Genomic DNA, 26,434 nt, shown 5'->3' with positions numbered 1-26,434 from the left:
ATAACTCGATGGACAGTTTAATATACAATGGAAGAAGAGGTAAATAATGACATCTTACCTCTTCAATATTTAAAGGAGTCAAATTATCGTCAAACAGTCCCTCGCAATTTTTCCCAGCACACAAAGTCAATATAAATGTCAGTAAACCTAAAAAAATATATGTATACAGATATTTTACATATATTTCTTTACATCACTATTGTATACATAAAGTTTTAACCCCAAAATATATGCCGTCACTGTAATGTCATAATCGACAAACAGTGATCCCAACCATGCTGTAGGTAGACAATCTCCCAGTGGTGAATGCATTGGAAATCTAACCGAGCCATCTTAAACAACACCTATGTATATATCACCTGTAATATTCACACAAAAAAAACGAAACTTTATCAACAAACAAAAACCTACATCAGGCGAGAACAAATTTACCACATGGCAAGACTCGCAACATATGCAAGTCCCACTATTATGTAAAGAAAGTAAAATGGACCAGGCATTATCATTTTGTAGGAATACACATCGTAAGTGAAAAGTAAATCACAAGCCAGAAATATGACAAGCCAAGACCAGATTCCTATAGTGCTCTCATATCACAACGTGCCAGAGTGTCAACTCTCTGGTCAGAACGGTAATGTTGTTATAATACCGAAAGCGTGTCCCAAGAGACACAAAAAACAATTTACCTCACCTGACAAATAGCGATATCAACGAGCAGAATCCCTCGTCCAAAGTGTTAAACAGACGCGCCATTTTCCAATTCCTTTAAATATCGAAAAACGGGACCTGCGCATGCGTGACGCATATGTGCCGCGTCACGTGCTCAGTGTTTGTAAAAGGGATACACAAATGCATTCGCCATATTGTAGGGATAAAACCTATGTATACATTTATCACAAGAGTGGAAATAATAACGTATGCATACAAAATAATGTTACGCCAATGTTCTTAAATAAATGAAGCAATCGCAAAATACCAGTACTCCATTTCCGATCGCTTTGCGACTAATTAATCGAGTCCCAAATAACGAGCCCTGAATTAAATAGGATTACACATAAATGATGAAACCTATGTTATACAAAGAATTGGGTACCAAGAATTAGGATGATACCTTTAAACTAGGACAGACACAGGATCCCAGTTAAAAATGTGTATTTGGCAACATCGTCAAAACGGGCGCCATCTTATAGATGGTAATCCTTAGTAAGACCCAAACAGAGTAAAGTCAAAATGTACAGTGAACCGTTAGAAAAATTCATACCGCCAGAATAGAGTGCAACCTCATTGAATTCAGGGTACAATATCAAAACCGACTATTATAAACGAGGATGGAAAACCGGGTGAAGAACATGTCATTCAAAGGATTGAGTACCAAGAACAAAGATAGTACCTTTAAACTAGGACAGAAACACACTCCCAGTTGAATCAATACGTATTTGGCAATATCGTCAAGGCAGGCGCCATCTTATAGATGGTCGTCCTTAATAAAACCCAAAAAAGGTAAAATCAATATGTACACTAAATCATTAAAAATATTAATACCGCCAGTCAAAAGTGCACACAACTTGATTTTGGGGTACAATGTCAGAAAATGACTGGTATGAAAGAGTCAAGGAAAAAACATACAAAATGCGAGAATATAATTAGCTGGTCGAAAAAAAGAGAAAATAGAGAACCAGATTAGACAAATGCATATGAGAGTAACAGTATTTCAGGCATCATTTCAACAGATGCATATTGATTTTGGGCAAATTGATGAAACCCAGAGGATGGACAGCAAATGGCCACTTATTAAGTGTCTGGTTTAACATGGCCTCAATATTTCCCATATAGCTTTAAAGGAAATAATGCATCTCCCCATCAGTATTGTGTCCTAGACTAATTGCCCTCAATCGACATATCCATCTAGACTCCATCTGTCTAAGTAACAGATCCCTGTTACCACCTCTATTTCTAACCGGGACATGATCTATTGCATGAAACCAGAATGTAAGATCATTCGTATGTACACTGGTATAATGATTCGTGATGGGATATCTATCATCCTTGGTTTTGATTGCCCGGCGATGTTCTTGGATTCTCAGCTTGAGGCAGCGTGTTGTGCTGCCTACATAAATAATACCACAATTGCAACCAATCACAACGCTGCTCAGAAAAGTTTTCCTTACAGGTATTGTGTCTCACAAGGTAAAAAGTAAATGTACATTTCTCAGTTCTGCTACTGTTTCTAAATGAATGTAAGTGACATAATGTACGGTAATATTCATGAGCTGACAGCCACCTGTGCATTGTTTTTTTTTAAGCAGGTTGCATCAGAAAACATGACTTGGACTGTGGAAGACGGATCCGTCAAGTACAGAGAGTGTGAAAAGTTTTCCCTAATAGACTCGGGATTGGAAGACTTTGCGGGAGAGAATGATGTGCCTTCGCAGAACCAGACCGATGAATTGGGCCGCCTTCGGGCCCTTCTGGAGCAAAAGGAAGAGATTATCACGGTGAGGATTGTTCCCTTATTTTTTACGAGTCCATGTGGCTGGCTACAATGAAAATTATGGACGAAGAATATGTAAAAAACAGTCTAACTTAATTCCCACCTACTCTATGGCTAGGTAATCTACTATTCTAACCATTTCTCACATTCTTGCAGGCATATTCTTGCTGTTGGATTCAGGTGCATTTCATATGCTTTGTAAATATATTTATGTACGGCCAGTATTTTATCAGCGTGTTTTGTATGTTTTCTCTTCATACCTCCTTCTGTTTCTGTATGAAGCAAAACACGATTTGAATGTCAACTACTGTATCATCTAAAAAGCGAAACATGTAGTGCAAGACAAAAAGTTTTCATTTCTAAAGTTGCATGTGGTGAAATTGCGCGTGCATATGGTATCTAATGGTGTGCCTCAGAGTTTAAATATTAAAGTATCGGGGAGAATAGTATGTGAATTAGGGAAAATATTTTGATGGTAAGTTGTTTTGACTGTTATAAATATATTTTTCTCAAATGATTAACCTTTCAGTTGACTGAAGAAATTATCATTGTACAACACACTGTAATTGTACAAAAATGGCATTCATTTCTGCTGTGCTACATTCGCAGGATTGAAGATTTGCTCATTAGTACCGTTCATATATTAAGCAGTATGTTAAATTATGGAGAACTTTGGAAGTAATGGGTGTGGATATCCCCATAATTAACTTCCTAAGAGGACTGTATGGAAACGCGACTGCTAGGGTGCGGTTTGGTACTAATAGGGAGTGCACGGGGTCGTTTAAAGTGGAGAGGGGGGTAAGGCAGGGTTGTGTCCTGGCACCCTTCCTTTTTACACTCTATACAAATGGTCTGGAACAAGCATGTTGGAAGGGTGTCGGGACTTACCACTGTTGCAGAAACGCCCAATTCCTGCCCTACTCTTCGCAGACGATGCCGTAATTATGGCTCGGACATCGATAGGGTTGCAACGCGCCCTCAATACCTATTACAAATATATGGCAAATTTAGATTTAAAAATAAACATCAACAAAACCTTCATAATGAGTTGTGGGACAGGTGGAAGTAAACAGAAGGATATGTATTTAGAAAATACAAAGGTGGAGCCTACTAAAACATATCCTTATTTAGGTATCCTAATTGACAATAAGGGCTCATGGCGGCAAACAATAAAAGCAAGGAAGTTACTTTTTATGAGGACAACAACGGCTTTGGTGAACTTCTCGCATAGGTTGGGCAAGAGGCCTCCAATGGAGATGCTCCAAATATATCAAGCTGGATGTTTCAGCATAGTGACATATGGGGCAGGTGTCTGGGGATATGGTGATGTGAATGAACTCCAGAAAGTTGAGAATGCCTTTTTAAGATATTTATTGGCAGTCCCACAAGGCACCTCAACATTTCTCTGCCACACAGAATTGGGAATTCCCTACATCACAGACTCAATAAAAGCCCAACCGTCTTTACTATGGCATCATATCTGGTCGGCCCCAAAAACATCATTTAACCGGGAGGTCTTGAAAGACAGTCTAGGCCTTGAGAATGTTCTAAAGATCGGGTGGCTCAAGTATGTAAAAAACTTTCTAGCTGATTTGGGTTTAGAAAATTATTATAAAAATCCCACATTGTTAGTTTTAATCCCAAGGAAAACATATAAAAAACAATTTATGAGCCACATGTAGGAGCTTAGATTTGCCGCAGAGGCAAACAAGCAAACAGTACAAAGTAACCTAATGATGCAATCTAGCCTTGGCATTCAACCTTATTTAACGTTTATTTTAAGTGGGCACGACAGATTTGTGCTAACACGCTTTAGGCTAGATGTATTCCATCGCTTCGTCAGCTTCCCCAAAATGAATGATTGGGGCAAAAATCTATCAAATTGCCCCTGTAACGAGGTCTTACCCCAAATGTCGATGCACGTGGTCCTGTTCTGTAAATTCTATAAAGAACAAAGAAAAAATGGATCAAACCAATTTTAAAAATTTGGGGCATGAGACAATGTCACCCAGCCCATCTTGCACTACAATTTTTAGATGCAGAATGTTTTACGAGGACTATAGCACAATTCTTGAAATCTAGTATTAGGCATAGAAAGCATCTCTGAAGAATGTCTTGCTATGAATTCAGTATAGGGATTACGTTTTTATTCCCCTTTTTAAATTAATAAATCAGTTTTCTTAAAAAAAACCCTGCTTGTTTACAGTGCTTAATAATGACGCTATGAAATCACCAACTGAAAATAATTTTTAAACTTAATGTTTTAATAAGACAGAAAAATTGTATTTAATGATTGTTGTAAATTGTGCTTTTATGGTTTTTTCTATCATCATATGAAAACCGAATAAAGATAAATTGATTGATATATACTATGTGCAGAAAAGTGCACTATACTGGTACATAGTGGATATTATTGGCCGAGAGAGAAGTCCATGGTGCCTGACAGATATAATATATAGCCCAGAGTCGCAGGCTGAAAGGTGCATCACATCTTGATGTTCATTTGGCATCCCGGTGACAGATGTTGCGGTTTTTACGTAATTTTTCAGCCATTGGCCTCTTTAGCTCAGAATTACAAAATATTCTTATCATGTGGGACAACAAGTTAAAAGGGAAACAAGGCATGTACAAAAATATAGATCAAAATAGAGGCAAGGTGCAGTACAATTTGTAACATGCTCAGTTATACAGGCATAGTGTATGCAATTATTAAAATAATTTTGTGAAACAAGAGATGTCAGTTCTTCGTTATATTGCAATATACAAATGTGCTAGAAATAAGGAATATAACTCAGTAAATTGTACAACAAATGTAGCTTACGTACAGATTTACTCTGGGAACATGGCATGTAGCTGAGCCAAATCTTCCAATTACCTGCAGTCAGTACAGCACAACTGAAGAACACTCACAATGAGAGCCAAAATGGACTATAAAGAGGTTGGCGCCCCATGTGCAAAAGAGGAAGGGAAATAATTCTCAAAATTCATAATGGGCAAGTGGATTACAAATAATACACAAGGTCAGGTGAATTAAAGGGTATAGAGAATTGTCCTAAGGGGTAAGTCATAACATGAATGCATCTTCGTAACTCAATACTTATCAAGTGTTTTACAGATCTGCAGAGCTCATGCAAGATGCAAAAAAAAACAAGTCGAAGAACCGTAGAAAAGAAGAGTTTCGTGGTTTTTTTCAAAAACGTGGTTTAAGGAATTTTAACTGAGCATGTCAACAGGAATGGACTTCTACAGAGGCCTGGGCGGTAAATTCTGTTCCGCTCGTGTAATTTGGGTAATTTCGCATTCCGCGGAGAACACTGAATTGTCAAATATTCCGCGATCCACGGCTTCACTGAATTTTTTGCTTGTTCGCACTTTCAAACTGCGTGTTCGCGAAATATTTCTCCCCGAGCACGCAAACAGCGTTCGCGAACAGGAAAAAAGCATCGCGAATGGGTGGAACTTTTGCGTGCTCACGGAGATTTTTTACCGTTTTGCTTAGCTTTGCATAGCGCCACTACGCAAATTCCGCCCACCCCTAGCTAGTGCAGCAGAAGAGCATCCGCCAGCCTCTGATCTCTTATCTGTTAACTGTAACTGTAGCAGTTTTCCCTTGAAGTGCAAATGGCGTGCTCGGTTATATAGTTTTTAGTCACATGTTGTACCATGACCAGACTAATGGATTAGCATTAAAACCTCTCCACCAGAAACCTTTGTTTTTATATATGAATGAATAAACCACCACCAAAGACTGATTTTGCCTCTCTGATTGCTCTAGCAATGGAAACCCTATTGGACTCTGAAAGGAAAAGTTAAATACGTTTTAGCAGTTCAAAATAATAGATAGAGGTTGACAAACAAATGTTCTCTGTGTTATCTCAGCCAAGCCCCTTTCTTTAAGACGCAGCTCTTCTTAAAAAAGGTGCGGCCACCATTAAAATAAAGGTGCGGTATGAGGCGCTTTTAAAAATAAAAAGCATTTTTTAAGCAGCATAGCATGTGTATAAGTGCCTTGCTGTGCAAAAGAAACAATTGATGGACGGAATTTTGGACAATACAAATATTCACCCCCCAGTCACAAGGATCTGGGTTAAATCCATCATTCTTTTGCTCACCAAACCACCCCTGTTTGGACACAGCCAAATGCAAATCAGTCTTAACCCTGTTTCTTGTGGGAATAGTCCAGCCTGAACTGCCAAGCCAGGTCCTCACCGGACCGGACGCAAGCATCGCGGGACCAGTTTCAGGGCATCAACCATCATCAGCCAGGCTAGCTTGAATCAAGTGGTGTAGTGAGCATTTTAGAAAGATAAAGCGCAGTGTCCATGATCGGGCGTTGCGCTTTCATGCAAACAGGGTGGGTTAGGGAGAGCCTGTCGTGCCTGCAAAAGCAGCTAGATTAAAGACATTAAAGAAAATAGTGCCTACAGACTGTAGCTAAAACAGAGTGTGTAACAACACAAGCAAAATGTCCAGTCCTCATGGGTGGTTACGAATGCAGACAAGGCTTTACTAAGGCGGAACTAACAAGCCTATTAACGAATCAGAAGCAACCATTTAGAAAGGACAGTAGCAGAAGCTGAAAAGATGGGCGGAGAGTGGGCGGCACTTGAAGTACATACCTGAATACAGCATGCCTCTTAGAGCAGCGCATGCTTTGCCCAGGCTCGACCTAAAATGAGACTACATGAAAAACAATTTTTATAATTAGTGTACATGAATAAATGTGGTGAACCAATTCACGATAGTCACGTGGTTTGACAGTCCCACACGAGCGATATATCAATGTTCAATGTATGATTCACCATAAACCTCACTTGGAATGCAGTACTTAGATTGTGCTGTCCAACCATGGTAGTTGAATGCCACATAAACTCCTAATTACCAAAAAGAATGTGTGGTGAAAGCTTGCACCAGGTGGACCTCTACAACACATTGATTGTACAGGGCTTTTGCAGTAACATATTGGTGACTTTGCATCAAGATTTCACATTTTTTAAACACAAACTTTATTGCATTTTATGGATATACAATACATTTATCACACTATGGCTGTACATTGAGATATTTTACGTTTTAGTAGTAAGCTTTACATGTGAGACATATTAGGGAGGACTTGAATAGGTCCTGGCATAGAAAAACAGTTACTCCAATAAATGCAAACATTGCTCCCTCCTTCCTCCACTAACAAAAATGTGTCACCTGTCTGTAAGCCTGTACGTGAGAAGTATCGTGCATGGGAGTGTGCGTGAGTTCCTGCAAGAACCAGTATTGCAGTAGCAAATCACAGAGGTATTACAGTTACATTGGTGGGGCCGGTTCAGGCATTTAGAATAGATGTGACAAGGGGTGGTATGTGCACCTTTTGTAACGGTGAGAGGGGGAAGAAGTTAGGGGTTGTAGTGGGATCAAAATGTCCCCATGATACACAGTAAGGACACTCGTGTTTATCAGTCTTGCTCCTATACTTCATCCTGCGCCTTGAACATCTGTGGAAGGGTATCCCATTTGAGCAAAATGGGCTTCTTACGTAGACCACTATACTCCTCTTGTCATAACGCCACACTTTCCGCCAGTTCCCAGTGTGCAACCTCCCGCCACTGAGCCACCTGTGGTGCCCTCAGAGATTTCCAGCATCTAGTTATCAGCTGCTCCGCTAGTAATAGATCCAAATAAGTAAAAGCGTAGTGCCACTTTTGAGGTCTTTGGCCTAGGATGTATCCATAAGAGATAGTGTGCTGGTGTATCCCATTGGTCTATGCCGGTCAATTCCGACAATGCTGCTGAAACCCATACCCAATAGGCAGACAAGAAGGGGCATGCCCATAACATATGCATGAGGTCGGCATCCAAAGCATGACAACGAAGGCTCACCGAGGAGGCTGTGGGGGAACATGTTGTTAAGCCTGTCTGAAGTTAAATATGCTATATGTAATAAGGAGAATTGGATGAATTTAAATCTCTAATTACGTGAAACTTTCCTGGGATATTTGAACAAATGGGTCCAGTCTCTCGTCGATAACTCCTGGTAAAGGTCTGTCTCCCATTTAGTTTTTAAGGAGAGGAGATGTGTCATGAGATGTGCCCGGAGCCCACTATAGAGCCAGCGCACTACATGTCTGCCATGTCCCATGGTATGCAACACCTGAAGCAGTTCATGCGTCGCTAGTTCCCTCCCTTCCGGTGCCCAGTGCGGTAGAACACAACAGCTAATGCTGGTGTGTGTTAGAAAGAGTACTTCTGGCAACCCAGATGCAGATGACATCAATATGTGAGCTAGCTCCCCGAGCCTGGAAGGTTTTGATCAAATGTGGGTAAGACAATCGCTGATGCTCTTGGAACAACCATAGTGTAAGCCCTGTTATGATTATGTTTGGTCTGGCTCAGCAAGAGGCAGGAGTTGTAACCCCTTAAGTATTATAATGAAAGTTGATCTTTTTCCTGATCCTCTTGGCTTATAAGGATTTCTGTAAAAAGTTGTGCCAACGCTCAGCACCTGCCTGGTACGACTGGTGGAAGTCAGTAAGGCATTTTAAGTAGCTTGATACTAAGAGCAAGAAAGAGGCAGAGAAAGAAGGGTTCTGAAACTTACTTAAAATCAGATGAGAAACATCATGTCTAATGATTAAAACTCTCAAGTCAGTAAAAGGCTGTGAAGGCTTAGGCAAAGAATTGCATCCAACAAAAGTGACTGAAGCCGCCCCCAACATTGAGCACAAGGTACAGTTCAGGCTTGAAGTGTGCCTATTTGAGGTGAAATGAGGACAAAAAAGGAGGAACTCCCCCATCAAAAATTCAAACCAAAAATGTTTTTTTTGGCTCCAACATCACATAAGACCTTAGATATGTTTGAGGAACTAGTCAAAAAGATCTACAACAGATTAGTTACGAGTCCACACAACCCAAGAACATAACACAAAAAGAACAAGGTGTATTGTTGGCATTAGCTCGCAATATTGACCAAGTCTTCCAGATGGCTGAAAAAGGGGGAGCTCTGGTTGTAATGAGCAGGGCATATTACGAGGAGAAAGTTAGAGCACACGTGTTGGACGATAACACATATATTCCCCTCGATCAAGACCTGGCCAAGGAATTTGTCGTAGTCCTGAAAAAAAGTGGGATAAAGCATTGGAATATGGCTTGATCAATGACAACACAACACGCTTCTTAGTCACAGAATTCCCCACAGACCTCGACTCTACATGTTGCCTAAGATTCACAAATCCCCCCATTCAAACCAATAGTGTTGAGGTGTGGTTCCTTACATGATATTGGTTTTGCTGCAAAGAATAACAAATTAAAGACAGTGGCAAAATAAAATAATCAAAAGAATGCCATCAACATTAGGGAGCATGTCGTATTAAAAGCTTGCTTTATTAGGCATGTATTTATAAAGGGTACAGAAATCAATTTATTTTGAATTTGGGGTTAGGCCATATGGATGCCAAGTTGGAGTTACGCACTTTGATTTCTGAAAGGTAGTTTGTTCTCAAATGCCTTTCATTTATGTGTTTTAAAAACCTGTAAGCCGTTCGTAAACACGCACTTTGTTCTAATAGCTGGCACAAAAAAGGCGCAGTTACTGCCAGCCTTGCTTCTCGTAAGCAACGACTATAAGTACAAAGTGGGTGTTTACGCACCGCTTGCAGGTTTTCAAACCACATAAATAAAAGGCATTGTCATTTACAATGCCAATAGCTCAAACTCTCGCAAAGGCGAGACCTATTGCATTGCAAATGCTTGGTTTTGTCAGCCAACGCAACAAAAAGGGGTGATTAGCTCCTGAGCATACTACGTCTGCAATCGATTGTGCATGACATTTACCTCTAATAAGTATAATAGTCAAGAGGGTAAAAGGCGAGCTTGTAGTAATTCTAAAACTCACTGGAACGTACCCGGGGTCGCTGAATAGATCTACTGAGAGTGACTCAACGGGGACTCTGAAAGCACCCCTACACTTTCAAACCAAGATGCTTTTGAGTATTCGATGAAACATGCACGGTGGACTACCCGTACCTGTTTATCTCTAAAGCCTCCAAATACACGCAACCGGACTTTTTATTTGGAAGTTATGTAAACTGTATGACAGATAAGACAGACAGGCCAACATTACCCGTAACAAATGTTCAGCACAGCTCCATGTTAATTTTTGCTTTTGACCCGGTGCCAGTTTTTCATATTTGCCACAGCATAAGCCTTGGTTAGTCTGGCAATTGGGGGCCCCTAGACATACGCACAGGGGCCCTAGCAAGCAACCCCATTTATTTATTTTTTAAATCAATTGCTAAGCAGTGGTGAAGATGAAAAGCTTAAGAGTTTATGCTTTGGTGAAGGTCTCTCTTCGAGGTGCCCCAAACCTTCGATTGCTCACAGCTATCGCCTATCACTGGAATAGGACGCAGGCGCAGTACATACTTTCAAGGCACACGTCTCTGTGACTCGCACTCTGATGGCTGAACCCCATTTGAAAGATTGGCTTTGAGGGCCGTGACGTTCCCTCTCAGTGCAGCGAAAAAGAAATATCACTAGGAAAAAAACACATTACTGTTTCCACTGCATTTCAGGCGCTTTGATGAACCAGTATTCACATGCAGCTCACGCATTCTTCAAGGTGACTGCAAAACACACCGCACTCGCCGCAGGAAGAGTACTGACATTTCTCTGCAGCAAACAGCCATTCTGTAGGTTTGTAAGTACCTGCACTTTTCTATTTTTATGAAAGCAAATAGAGTCCCCTAGCACAACAAAACTCATATCAGGACTCAACACCTGTCCCAATGGGAATTTGCTCGTCTTTGCTCTTCCTCATTCGCTGTTAAACTTTTTCAGAATGGGGGGTGTGAGGCTGTTCGGCATTGGCTTACCCCATATCTGCATGCGCTGTTAATGAAAGAACGACAGGTATAGGTGGAAGGGTGCTAAGTGACTATATCAGAAATAATTGTGAAAGTGTCCAAATCTAGGTAGAAATACTGTTGGTGAAAGGAACCACCCCAATTTACTTTTCATTTTCGTTGCAGTCTGTACCTAATTGCGGAGCAGTTTCAGCTGTTGGGAGCGGGGGGAGGGGTGACTTTGGCTTCTCGGCTTAGGTTATGAATGTTTATTTACTGCCTGCGCGTGGTTTTTCCAGTGCCTGCCCATATTATGCTCATCACTTTATATCAAAATGATAGAGCGATGGAAGCACACTCATATGTATGAATGATATTCAAGGGTATATTGTTGTGCCTTTCTGATCCGGGACACAAAACTCAGTCCTTAAATGAAAACGCTGTTCTGTTTGGAAACACTGCCTTTAGGGTAGTTTTGTGATTAATTATGGAGGTTGAAATGCAAGCTGAAGAAACACTTCTTCACGTGCACAAAATGCATTTAAAGGGTATTTAAATGATCCCGTGCCATTTACCACGCAGTTGCAGACTGCTTGTCTTCCTGCACGATGGCATGTATAACCGGGTGGCTCTGCTGCTCCTGGCTTCTGCTGCTGAGTTGAGGGGGTGGGGTGACAGGGTGTCGTGAGTCCAGGGACAGCGTGACCGCTACTGTAAAATTGAAAGCGCGGTAAGGGGCGCTGTTTAAAAGTAAGAAGTCAGTGCTTCTAAAGTTGTTTGTGGCGAGTTGTGCATACCAAAATACAAGCAGACGCCATTTTACATATTAAGCATGGTGTGCACGTTACTATTAAAGTGAAAAGCATGGCATGGCGTGCTGTCGAAAATGAAAACCAGAAACAAAAGAACCACATGGCAGCCATTATTCGAACTGAGGCTTGCAGCACTAGTTAAATAATAATAATCCAACGCTGCGCCTACAAAGGAAATACCATGTGCGGAAAGCAAAACGGTTCCAGCCAAAGTCGTGGCACACTTGGACCAGCTCGGTGCAGTAGAGGTATCCAGCAGCATCACATCAAAGCATTATAATTAGCCATGCAGAACAAACAACATGTGCGGCTGAAGAGAGTCAATTCCTAGAGGGGAGGAGGGACCATCTCGCACCGTGTGAGGGAGAGGATGGCTATCTTCCAGTTGCTAACCAATGAGAGAGCCAACTGGTGCGTGCTCCAGGCGTGAAGGCCGCGTGGTTGCAGGAAGCCCGGAGCGTGCAGTACACGTGACGCCTTGTAAAGATAAGAATTCATTTGCGACAGAAGGAAAGCAGACGAGCCAGTCTGGGTGGGCCGGAACAAAAAGCCAAAGGGAGGCAACCCAGAAAGCGCATTTCCAATAGCAGGCCACCGTTTAGCATAAACTGTGACGGCAGCCAATGGAAATGAGGGGCGGGGCTTCAAGCCCTCTTCTGAAAGTCCTCATTAGCAATAAATCTCGCTCGGCGAGACCTAAAAATGGCCTTAATTTCTCATAGGATTTTTCACACCTTTACCTCTAGCCTCAATGGGTTTTTTTGTGTTGAAATTTTTTATTGAATTTTATCATGAAATACAGAGTAACACAGAAATAATAAAACAATGAATTATTGATAATATTAAGTACATATATTGATGATAAATATGAACGAATAAATAAGAAATCATATATATAAATATTAAAATGAATAAATAAGTGAGTAGATATATGGTATAAAGAACATGAATAAGAACTGGATATTATACATATTATAATATATAAAATATGAATAAATCTAAATATAAAAAAAGAGAATGACTGTACAAGATAATTAAAATAATTAGATCAGAGCACAAAAATGGAAAAAAACAAAAAAAAGGAGAAAATTGATATGTAAAAAAGTGGAAGAAAGAAGAAAAGAAGAGAAAAGAGAGAAACTGTAAAGAAGAGAATAGGAGAACAGTGAGAGATAATAGAGCCAGAGGAAGGGAGGGAGGAGAAGGAGGACGGGAGTGGGGGAAATAAATTGATGAAGGATAAAGGAAAGGGAAAAAGAAAAGAAATACATAAAATAATGAATTAGTTAATTCAAGTGTTTGCATTAGGAGAGAGAGTGGAGTTGGCATCAGTGTTAATTTCAGTTTTAAAAAAAGAAGACCAGGTCTGGAGAAATACATCAACTTGATCTTGAAGGTTATAAATTGTGCGCTCATGTAGGGCCGTTTGCATCATTGCCACCAGCCATTCTTCCTGAGAGGGTGGAAAAGGAGACTTCCAATGACACAAAATACAGATTTTAGCTGTAGCCAATGCAGTGTGTAGTAGACGTATTTGTGATTTAGAAAGTTTTGGAAAGTGTTGAAAATCATGTAGAAGGATTGTGGCAGATGTAAATGGTAAAGATAATGGCATTGTGGAATGTAAAGTCTTGCCAACAAAGGACCAGAAGAACCTTGTTGCTGGGCAATCGCAAATGATATGAACTATGTCACAACCAGAGGTGGAACATCTCCAGCAATTAGTGTGTAAAAGCAATCCAGCTTTATGTAACTTAGTTGGTGACCAGTGCCATTCATAAAGGATTTTAAATATACAAAATGTAAGCCTTGCTTCACGAACGCCTTTATGTAATCCCTCCAGTATGTTGTCCCATTCAGAAGCCGTATATGAAATAGATAAACAAGGTTGCCATTCATTTTGAAGAGCATACGAGAGAGATTGTGAAAATAAAGGAAACATAAAGGTTTTATAAAGACCAGAGGTCACTCCTCTAAACTTTCCCCACAGATTTAGGTAAGATAGTATTGGGGACACCTGCAACACCCAAGGGGGGGATTTCCCAAGTGTTTCCTCAGACATTGTTGAAGTTGAGAGTATCTAGAGGAGTGTTGTATAGGAAGATGAAATTCCTCACATAATTGAGAAAAGGATTTAAAATTTCCATCATGAAGAAGTTGATCTGGGGAGTAAATACCAGCCGCTTGCCATAAAGGCCAGGATAAAGTGCGACCATTGATACGGATAGCTGAATTGTTCCAAAGAGGAGCCTTAACATGAATACGCGCATTTGAGCCTAGTATACGTTGCCCCCTTTGCCAAGATTTGTGCATGACTGATAAGATCAGATTCTTGGGATCAAAAGAACTAGTGCCAGTACCATATAAAAGAGAAAGATCTGAGTTCTTGGATAAAAGATGACGCTCGATGGAAACCCATTGTGGGACATCTTTAGTCCCTGGCAAAAAATAAGAAAATTGGGAGATGTGTAGAGCAAGGGAATAGTGTGCAATGGATGGAAGACCCATACCTCCAAATAACTGATGGGCCTTTAATTTTGTTATAGCAAGACGTGGTTTAGCTGAGCCTCATATATAAAAATCTTAATCTTAGAGTCTATTAATCTAAGGGTAGATAAAGGAATCTGGAGGGGAAGCATACCTAAAACATAGATGAAACGAGGAAGGGTGACCATTTTGATAGCTTGTACTCTACCCCAAAGAGATACACCCAGAGCTTTCCACTTATCAAAATCCCTCTGCATTTGAGAAAGTAAAGGAGCTAAGTTATCTGCAACCATATCTTCCAAACCTTTGTTGACCCAAATTTCTAGATATTTAAGATGTGAGGACTGCCAATGAAAAGGGAATCCATGAATCACTGCCCTTGTAGTGCCATTAGAAATGGGTAACGCTTCACTTTTGTCCCAATTTATTTTATAACCCGAAAAGGAGGAGAAATCATTAATAATTTGAAGAAGGGATGTAAGAGATCGAGGAAGATTAGTAAGAGTAAGAAGAATATCATCTGCATATAAATAGATTTTAGAATGTCCAATTGGGAGAGGCACACCTATAATATCATCAGATTGACGGATAGCAGCAGCAAGTGGTTCCATAGCTATAAGAAAAAGAAGGGGGGACAACGGGCAACCCTGACGTGTTCCCCTCCGAATTGGAAATGCATTGGACAAATAACCACCGCAATTAACCTGAGCTGAGGGGTTGTCATATAATAAACACACTTTATTGATGAATTGATCACCCAAACCAAATCTATGCATAATAGTAAAAAGGTATTCCCACTCAATGCGGTCAAACACTTTTTCTGCATCAAGCGAAAGGGCCAAGGTATCTTCTCAAAGATGTTTAGCAGACCACAAGGTGTGGGCCAGGGTGCAGAGATGGTTCCGAGAAGAATGCCCTGGTACAAAACCTACTTGAGTGAAATGTATTAAAGCAGGCAGTACTTTGCAGAGTCGAGACGCCAAGATGCTAGCCAAGATTTTAATATCACAATTTAATAAAGAAATGGGACGATAGCTACCGCACAAAAGAGGGTCTTTGGCAGGTATAGGTAGTACAGCTAAAACTGCTTTATTAGAGAGAGGGCCCAAAGATGATTCTTTACCAGCCTCAAGAAATGCAGCTTGTAACGTATCAATCATACTATGACGTGCTCATCTATAAAATTCAGCAGGGAAGCCATCTTCCCCAGGAGCTTTATGATAAGGCAGAGCAGTAATAGCTTTAGAGATCTCATCTCTAGTGATTTCACCATCAAGCAGAGCTCTACCATCATCAGAAAGACACGGAAGACTCACCTTCTCTAAAAAAGAGGACATCTTACCTAGGTCTATTTGACTACCTGGAGTATATAAGGATTGATAAAAGGAGGCAAATTCATTAACTATCTCTTGGGGCCTTGTAAGTATGTCATCTTGAGTCGATCGAATAGCTGGAATAACCATTGCTGCTTCCCTTTGACATAATTGTGCAGCTAACAACCTCCCGGCCTTCTCCCCTTGCTCGTAATGTCTTCCTTTCACCCTTTGTAAAGCAAATTCAGCTTTGGATGTAAAGAGACTATTAAGAGACATACGTGCGTGCTCCAATAACTTGCGATTATGTAAGGTAGGATCCGACGTCTATAAACGGGAATAGAGTTGAATATCTCGTTCTAATTCTGTCTGCTTTGCAATATTATTCTTATTGGCAAGTGCTGCATTGCGCATTAGTTGCCCTCTAATAGTGGCTTTAGCCGCCACCCAAACAGTTCTGCTGGAAGTGACAGAACCCTGGTTAATAGAGAGATAGTCCTGTGATGAGATTGTAACAGAAGTTTACCCTTGGGCGTCCTGTGTCTTTGAATGCTCATACGCCATGGTTTACGCCCTGGCCGGGATAGACCTAAATCTAAAGATAAAAGGACAGGAGAATGATCAGACAAGGCTGCTTCTAGGATACTTGATTCCGTGACTAATTGAACCGCTTTGTGCGATATCATAAAATAGTCTAAGCAGGAAAATGTACCATGTGAGGATGAGAAGAGCGTATATTCTTTGTCTTGTGGATGACTAAGACGCCAATGATCAACCAAACCATTATCCGAAAATATGTCATTTAATACCGCTCTATCCGCCGCATTGGCCTTATCAAACGAACCAGTTTTATCTAAAATAGGATCTTGTACCAAATTCCAATCCCCACCAATGAGATATTGCGAGGCATCAATCTCTGTGAGGAGGCGATTCAATTGAAGGAAAAAATAATTTTTAGTGCCAATCGGAGCATAAATAGACCCAAGACAGATGTAAGAATTCCCGATACGTAATTTGGCAAATACATATCGACCATCAGGATCTGACCAAGTCTTGGAGATCGTGATTGGAAGTGATCTGCGGATAAGAATTGCAACTCCACATTTGCGGACAGGATTAGTATCTGTGGGGTCATTTTTGTGAATGCTGCTGTGAATGACCTTCCCCACCCAATCTCTGCAAAGTTTGTCAGATTCAATCTCATCGAGGTGCGTTTCTTGTAATAAAGCTATGTCTACATGTTTGGACTGTAAATAAGAAAGTACCTTCTTCTGTTTAATGTAATGAGTGAGGCCATGGACATTCCAAGTAATGGTAGATAAAGGATGAATATTAGCCATGATGGGATACAATCAAAAGGGATTGGGAATCAATGTATTAGTCAAAAATGGGAAAAATAAGAGGTAGAAATACAATGGGAGGGAATAGGGCTGTATGGGAAGGGAGAGTACTCTGGTTGATAAGAAATAGAAAATTGTAAGAAAATAAGAGTTTTACAGGTTAAGAAAGTTTAGTATATGAAAAGAAAAAGAGAAGAAAAGAAAAACACTTATGGAGGACAAACGTGATAAAGAAGCAAATAAAGAATATAATAAAGTATTGTATAGAACAATAGAGAAAGATATAAGAAAATGTAAAAGAAGGTTCTTATTGATATATATTAGAGGGATCAAAATGTTCTATGTAATCAGTATATTTCTGGCTGTTAAAATATAAAAGAGAATCAAAAAAATTGATATAGATTTATAGATAATCCTGTAGGCTCACGTAAATAAATATTTTAGTCTCTTACCGATAATAATGACAAAAATAATCAGTCACAAATGACAATGTATGGCATCCTATGACATCAAATATTTAGCGTTTGACACTGAAAAACAACATCAGCATAAGAAACTAGTAAGATACAAATTATAAGAAAAAAGAGCTCAATCTTCTACTGCATTGTGTATAAAATCATTAGACCTTCATAACATGCAATATAAAGCTGACAGTGTGTTCAGATCATTGAGCGAAAAAAACGCATAATATGTCATACAAATTCCTCATAAATAATACTTCATAGGCGGAAAGATATTTCCACTGGACAGTGAGGTGGTATTGAGTGAAGATATTGCGCATTACCAACATGAAAGGGCGCTTTGAAATGAAGAGTAACAGTCTATCTGAAAGCATGTTGGAAATTAATATGTCACAGGAGAGAAAAAAGTATTAGTTGACCTGTGAACTCCATTCTTGAATTTTACTCTGCAGGTGTTGGCAGACGAAGGTTGGAGAATATAAAAAAAAGAAAAAACAGCGAAGAACTTTAACATTTCACACATTAATCGAAGCGCAAAAGGTTGTGTGTGAAGTTTCAATAGAACAGCTGAGTTCCGATACTTCAGAAGTGTTTGGTGAAAGAATAATTGTTCCAGTCAGAGATAACCTTGAAAAGGGGTCATGTCATTGCAAGAATTAATCGCAGAAGGCAAAGATACTTCTTACCGGCTGAGAACTATTAAAGCACTGAACGAAGAGAGCCTTTTACCCGGTAATAAAACCCTCTCAGGAATGCAGCCAGAGAGGCTCTCCGGTTACGCAAGAGCCGAGGCTTCTGAGGCCCAGGACGTGCTTGCCGGAGCAGAAAGTATTTCAGTCAGAATTAACCCTAAAAAGGGTTGTTTGACTCTGAAATTCGGCCACAAGTAAAAGCGCTGCTGTAGGAAGGCATAGCTGTCACAGGGGTGATCCTAGCTGAGGTGTAAAGTGCGCCGCCTCCGTCAAGAGTCCCCCTCGCAGTGGAGCCTCACATTCAGGCGGCCATCTTCCTTCTTGGCCAGACCACGCCCCCTCTAGCCTCAATGTTGAAAGTATTCAATGGGCTCAGATCAATATGGAGCATTTGGAAAATTTCTTTCTAGAACTTCTCAGGAGCACACAGTGCCACATTCCTTTTTGGGAAAGTTCCACCAGAATCTGGAACTTTCTGCACCCATGGTTTCATACCACTGCCTAATTGGCTACTTTAAGACTGTTGAAAATATTCACCTCCAAAGATAGTTAGCAACAAATCAACTTCTTTCCCACATCTCCTCAGATGACTTCTTCCTCTGCTGGCTGTTTCAACAAAACCCGTTGTTGGTGTGCTCCCTACCTGTGGCGCTCTTCGGGGGACCGATGGAGTCTTTATTGCTGCGCTTTCCCTCCCTGCCTGCAGCGCTTCTCTTCCCGCTGTCGCTGTGTGTCCAGCGGCGACCGCTGTGCGGAAACCTCGCAGGACTACAGCACCCAGGCTCCTGTGCTGCAACTTCCGGTGGCGGAGGCGGACACTCTGCGTTTCGCGCCAGAAGGCGCTTTAAAAAGATCACCGTCCTCGGCAGAGCGGGTTCCTCTGCTGGCTGTTTCAACAAAACCCGTTGTTGGTGTGCTCCCTACCTGTGGCGCTCTTCGGGGGACCGATGGAGTCTTGATTGCTGCGCTTTCCCTCCCTGCCTGCAGCGCTTCTCTTCCCGCTGTCGCTGTGTGTCCAGCGGCGACCGCTGTGCGGAAACCTCGCAGGACTACAGCACCCAGGCTCCTGTGCTGCAACTTCCGGTGGCGGAGGCGGACACTCTGCGTTTCGCGCCAGAAGGCGCTTTAAAAAGATCACCGCCCTCGGCAGAGCGGGTTCCTCTGCTGGCTGTTTCAACAAAACCCATTGTTGGTGTGCTCCCTACCTGTGGCGCTCTTCGGGGGACCGATGGAGTCTTGATTGCTGCGCTTTCCCTCCCTGCCTGCAGCGCTTCTCTTCCCGCTGTCGCTGTGTGTCCAGCGGCGACCGCTGTGCGGAAACCTCGCAGGACTACAGCACCCAGGCTCCTGTGCTGCAACTTCCGGTGGCGGAGGCGGACACTCTGCGTTTCGCGCCAGAAGGCGCTTTAAAAAGATCACCGCCCTCGGCAGAGCGGGTTCCTCTGCTGGCTGTTTCAACAAAACCCGTTGTTGGTGTGCTCCCTACCTGTGGCGCTCTTCGGGGGACCGATGGAGTCTTGATTGCTGCGCTTTCCCTCCCTGCCTGCAGCGCTTCTCTTCCCGCTGTCGCTGTGTGTCCAGCGGCGACCGCTGTGCGGAAACCTCGCAGGACTACAGCACCCAGGCTCCTGTGCTGCAACTTCCGGTGGCGGAGGCGGACACTCTGCGTTTCGCGCCAGAAGGCGCTTTAAAAAGATCACCGCCCCCCGCGTCGCGGGACCGCGCGCGGGCCAAGCCCGGGCAAAGGGCGGGCCCTCTAAGGCCCTCTGAGACCGATTGAGGCCGGGCAGGGCTTGGTTATGTACGCCCTGTAAGCGATACGCAGTCCACCACACAGAGGGATAATATCGTACTCATGGCCCATAGCCCTGATAAAGTGAGTGGGGAAAAGTCGGGGGTGTGTCATATGGCCCTCTGGATACGTATTTCAAGAAGGTTGTCAGGGAGGAAAAGAGGGACCTCTCCTTGGATGAGCGCAGGACTGAGCGCCGTCGCTCCGTTGAAAATATGAAACGTAGGGCTTTAGAAGTTAGTATTATCGAGGAACCCCTGGGCGCTGTTGGTAATAGCAGGGTTATTGATGCGACTTTTTCTCAGGATAGTGTGCCCTTGTTACTACGTGACTGTTCACCCGTAAACGGTGTCCCTGAAGTATATGATATTAGTGATACTGCCCCCTCTAATGTGATAATCAGCCCTATGGTATCCAAAAATCAGTCGCCTACTCGTGGTAAAATAATAGTGAAAAAGTACAAAAAATTTGATAAGGGTAAAATTTACGGCCCGCCCCCGAGGAAAATAAGACGTAAGGAGCGGGCGGGCCAGGTTAAAATAACAAAGCTCAACCATCACGATTTTGGGCACAATACTAAAGCTACAAACAGTGCTATTATAGAGATGGCGGCTGGGTCAGTCAATAGGCCTGATCCGAGTCCATCCCACCCTTTTGTATGTTCTGATTTGGCCGTGACCGACTCTGAAATTCATCTGAACTCCGAGGATCCAGCGGAGCTGGACGCTTTCTCTACAGCACTGTACACCAATTTGGGAGAGCTGTTTAGTACCCTCATTTTACCTATTACTGATAGTTTGAAGAAATTGGAGCAGAGGTTGGAGGGCATAGAGTCCACCCTGAGTAAAATGATCAGCCCGGATAGGGTTCAAGCACATATGACCATTACTCAAGCTATGACCCCCCCCCACTTATGCTCCCAAGGAACTCCCCCAAGCTGGTATAAACTCCTTACAGATCTTAAACCAGCCGTTGCCGGATTTTCATAGACAGGGGTCCCTTATGATAGGGAAACATGTAACCAGTAAGTCTATTACTGATATGGTGGAAGGGAACGCTATGGCTGCTAAGGAGTCTTTGAGGCAGGAGCAGGGAAGTTCTAGCCGTAATGGCAGTATGGGAAATCATGGGCCACAAGTAGATTTACCCCCTGAAGCGGCGCCTTTGGTGGTGGTCTTGACGGGGGTCCCCGTATTAGCAGATAACAAGAGAGAAGGATTTTTCCAGCTGAAAAACAAAATTATTCATTGGCTAAGTTTACATAGACCAATAAATAATAATCTTAATGGGGAGATATTACATGTTAGGCGCCTGCCCTGGATAGGTGGTAGATGTAAAGATGTTGAGGGAGACATTGTCCTGATTAATTTTAGAGACCCGGGTGCGGTTGATTACATACTGAATTGGCCCCCGGGAGTGAGTGATAGTTGTATCAGTCCCCGAGCTCTAACATATTTTTACCCTAGATCCCTGGTTTTCCCTCCCACCCACCATAGGAATAAGGGCATAGCTAATCCAGCTATCCCGACAATATCCTATGGCAGGAATATGCTATCTGATCCCCAGGGTTGGAACACGATCCCCCCTAGATTTACTAGGTACAATAATCGGCGAAAGGAGTATTTGAGGCCTTTTACACCCCTGGAGACATTGAACAGGTTCGATGTGCTCTCGGGTATGGATGATTGTGATTGATGTTTAAGGATTGGGATGGAAAGGGGGGATAGCCCTAGTGCATTCAGGCTAGTGGGAAAAGGGCTGGAGACTTATGGTAAGGCCAAAGGACTGCCCAATGGGATCATGGCCCCTTTGGTTCCTACAGGCCCGGATTGCACTAGGGCTATGGCTATTACCCACTGTCCACCTTCGGTCCGTATGGACGGCGGGGGTCATTCCCTATTCCCTACAGATTATCTTCAAATTCCCAATGCCCCGGATCCACGAGAATTGGGCGGTAGTAAAGAAGTCTCCATCACCCTACCCTCCAGTAATAAAAAGATAATTCATTTAGTTTCTTGGAACATAGCAGGTCTGAGGAAAAAAATGGCCCGCCCAGAATGGCATAACTTTATCGAAAAATACGACGTATGCTTGTTCCAGGAAACTTGGAGCTTATCTCCTGTTTTTAAATCTGGGTATGTAACCTTTTGGCTACCCGCTCATAGCCGTGGTAAGGGCAGACCTGCCGGGGGCTTACATGTATGGATAAAAGTAGAATTAAACTGGAAGGTTTCTGCTCATGATCTGGAAAGTGGGGACATTCAACATCTAACAATTGTAGGCCAGACAAAAGATAGTCGAGTGGAATTATTTAATGTTTACGCTAGAGGGATCCAGGGAGATAAAATGTCAAAAACTTTCACGCTCTTAGAGCAGGCTTTAGGTAACTGCCCCCCATCTTCTAAATTCCTTGTGGGTGGATACTTCAATTGTACATTTGAACCCCTAAGCATTGATGACTTTCTGGGCACAGCGGAGGAGGACGCTAGTTGGTCTATTCCTGCCTTGTCAATACCTCCAATCAGAAAATGGTCAGCTAAGGCTCTGCAGATTAACGCTTTTACTGTTGATTTTAAATTAAGAGCACTGAATGGTAGATCACCTTCTGATCGGGATGGGGCCATGACATTTAATAGACTCAATGGCCCGTCCCGAATTGATTATATTTTACTGGACATCACTATGTGGCGTGACCTAGTGGATATGGAGGTGATTCCCTCGCAGGACAGTGATCATAACCCACTGAGTCTGAAGTTAGGGTGGAACAATTTAAAAAGTAGTATTGAGCTAGCCCTACCGAGGCGAACAAAGGAGGTGGTCCCATACAATGGAAATCGGAGGCTGAAATGGGATAAGATTAGCTCCGACCCAGAGAAATTGGTTAATATCAGGGCTCATATAGAATATCTGACTTGTGAATTGGCGGGACTAGCCCCAGAATCAGGGGATGCTCATGAGTCGCTTCTTCCTCAGATTTATAAAAAGGCTATTGAGGAAGTGAGCAATTATTTTTTAATCTCGAGCTCGAAAACTAAACCCCCCAAACCTAGTAATCCCTGGTACTCTGTAAAGTGCCGGGCTAAAAGACGAGAACTAACTTTAGCCCTGCGTAAAAAGAATCAACCCCTAATTAGAGTTGCAAGGAAGGAATATGCAAAAGAACAAATACGGGCAAAAAAAGATTGGGAAGAACAATATTGGCAGGATCTCAAAAGTGCCTCCAAAAGGAAAAACGCCTCATTGTTTTGGGATCTGATCAACAAGGCTAGACAGGGTAACCAACCTGTACTTGTGAATCATATTACTAGCCAACAATGGTATTCCCATTTCTCAAATATATATGGCGGATTGGAGGCAACAAGATCCTCCCCTTCTGATCCAGCCAGACGGGCTCTTCCTATAATGGCGCCTGAGGAGCCATTTTCGACTTCGGAAGTAGTATTGGCTATAAATCACCTGACCCCGAGGAAGGCTGCCGGTCAAGATGGCATACCTGGGGATCTCCTTTTGGAAGATCCCACAGCCTGGGCTTCGGTCATTGCACTATTAATGAATTTAATTTCCAAGGGTCACCCCATCCCAGATTCGTGGAGAGGTGCTGAGGTGATCACAGTATACAAAAAAGGTGATAGAGATGACCCTGCCAACTACAGACCGATCAGTCTGATTGACGTGATCCAGAAAGTGGTTGGCAGGGTCATTATCTTGAGGGTAGGTGCATGGATGGAGGAGGAACAGGTGCTCTCCCATTTTCAGGCCGGGTTTCGCAAAAAAGTGGGCACGATGGACCAGGTCTTCCGCCTCCTTGCGATCTATTGGAAGTCGGTGACAATTAATCATGGTAGTCTTTACCTGGCTTTCATAGACCTCAGGATGGCGTTCGACCTGGTCCCTTGAGCAAGGTTGTGGGAAATCCTGGAGAAGATGGGTTTCCCGGGTCCATTGTTGGATTTTATTGTGAAACTTCATGAGGGTAACTATGCGAGGATCAGATGGGGCACTCAGGGACAATTGACGGAGAGGGTGCCCGTGATGAGAGGAGTTCGCCAGGGATGTGTTATGGCGCCGACTCTATTTTCCCTATTTGTGAATGGTGTGGTGGATTATCTGAGGGAAGAGCCGGCGGATGCACCATCCCTGGCCGGGGAAAAAACCCCTACTCTTCTCTTCGCGGATGACACCATCTTGATCTCGAAAACCCCAGCAGGGCTCCAAAAGCTTTTGAATCGCTTTAGTGAATTCTGTAAGGACAGGGGTCTCACAATCAATACCTCCAAAACTAAGTTAATGGCCCTTGCACCACCCAAAAGATTTAAGAATAGCCTCATGTTAAATGGTGAACTCTTGGAGATGGTGGATAGTTTTGACTATCTGGGGGTTAGGGTGAATAACCGGATGACCTGGAAAGACCATCTGGCTAAAATGCTATTAAACTTTAAAAGAGTAGCTGGGGCGGTGTCGCGAGAACGTAGGGCGTCTATGAGTAAACCAGTGGCACCTATTCTCGCAATTTATGAAGGACAAGTACTGCCATCTGCACTATATGGTTCTGAACTCTGGGGGTTTGAGAACATTCCGGAGATAATCACTTCAGAAAACAAGTTCCTGAGGGATCTTGTAGCATTACCAGTCTCCACCCCACTAACCCCTTTACGTCTAGATATGGGCAGGCGCCCCCTTAAAGAAATAGTGCGCCTTTGCCCTTTACTTTTTTGGGTGCGATTGAGAAGGACTGAAGAGCTCCAAAACTATGCAGCCGCTTTAGATGAACTTATCCTACTCGATAGAGGTAATAGGATCAAGTGGTTGTGTAATCTGAGGCAGTTGGTTGGCTTTTTAGGTTTGAGTGATCTATGGAGGAGTCAAACCCCACCACCCAAGCTAGTTATAAAGAAGCTGTATTGGGATTGGGTGCAGCGGGAGACCTCTAGTAGAGGTACAGGGGGTTCTCTCACCGAGCGATTCCTAGAGTTTAAATCGTCTAGGCTATTTGAACCACTTCTTGATTTTATTGAGAAACCCCTGGATAGATCTCTGTATTTAAAAGTCAGGTTTGGGATTCTGCCAGTAAATGCATTCACTTCCGGGTGGAACAACCTACGTGGCTCTTCTAAGGCTTGTCCGTGCTGTGCAGCACCTTTAGAATCTGTGGCACACCTTATGTTTGCTTGTCCAGCATACAGGGTGCCGAGGAGGATTTGGTTAAAACCTTTATGTAAACAATTGGGCCTCAGATGCCATGTATTGGCTCTGCGGGTCCTTTGTACTGATACGTCTTCCACCTTGATGGTATGTGGCGTAGCCAAATTCATTGGAAGAGCTTGGTTAATACGTTTGAGGAGTCTTAAGTCCCAGCTTACCCGATAGGATGAGGGCTCTTAATAATATAGCCCTTTGGGCTAGATTTGTTACCATTGGCATTAGACAAATTGGGAAGTGGCTAGTATGATCTTAATCGCACATTAAGCCTAATGTCTCTTATTGTAGTTCTTGTATTATGATATTATATACTTCGATTTTATTATTGTAAATGAAATGTATTGATGAAGTTTTTTCTCTTTTAAACGTTTTGTAATAGTCAGGATTTGCCATGATTTAATTGTATTTTAGCTGTTGTACATATGTGCTTTTATGATGTTTTATTCATCGAATAAAGAAATACTGACTTCTTCCTCTATGGCATCCTGTAAACTTGCCCTTCTCTTTCTCCTTCCCTTTCACGCCTTGCTCCACACCTTTTTGCCACACTGCCATGTCCTGTCCTCAAGTGTAGGCTTGTGGCATGGCTCTGGTACTTTTTTCATAATATTCTCTCCATTTAATGTTGCAAAATGTTTACTTCAACACCCCTGTGCAGTGTGTGCTTTATATAATCCCCAAAAATAAATTAAGATATTATGATGCAGAAAGAAATGTTACTCATTTGTTATCCTGGTCTGCATCGTTAAGGAATCGCAATAAATGTTATGAAAACCTTCGCTCTTCCACTGCCTCTTTTTCAACACTAGGAAGTTATTGTTACATTGGCATAAGCCAGTAACCGTACTGGGTGTTCTTGTGTTCCCATTCAGAGGCGGTCTAGCTTGCTTGTTCAAATTGGAGTGTCCATTTTGTAGCAGGACCAAGGCAGGTTTACGTATGGAGTTTCCTATATGAGGTGGCATGCTGGATCGAAAACTGATGAGCTAATGAACTAATAATTACCAGTGGCTGAG

At 42.4% G+C, this 26,434-nt stretch overlaps 1 protein-coding gene across 11 annotated transcripts in view; it reads left to right on the top strand.

Annotated features, from left to right (window-relative positions):
* PDE4DIP (phosphodiesterase 4D interacting protein) overlaps positions 1 to 26,434 on the top strand; it is a 1,321,554-nt gene that overhangs the window by 604,277 nt on the left and 690,843 nt on the right. For 7 of the 11 annotated variants that reach the window (XM_085654823.1, XM_085654821.1, XM_085654819.1 and 4 more), the window contains one exon: positions 2,304 to 2,495. In XM_085654823.1, coding sequence (XP_085510949.1) covers positions 2,304 to 2,495 — 192 coding nt within the window. The remainder of the gene's footprint in view (positions 1 to 2,303; positions 2,496 to 26,434) is intronic. The other 4 variants (XM_085654822.1, XM_085654820.1, XM_085654824.1 and 1 more) reach the window with 1 other exon arrangement.

This window comes from Triturus cristatus, chromosome 4_1 (genome assembly GCF_964204655.1).
Source record: "Triturus cristatus chromosome 4_1, aTriCri1.1, whole genome shotgun sequence".
Taxonomy (NCBI): Eukaryota; Metazoa; Chordata; class Amphibia; order Caudata; family Salamandridae; genus Triturus; species Triturus cristatus.
Note: the sequence above shows the minus strand (reverse complement) of the source record. Positions and strands in the feature narration are given on the sequence as shown.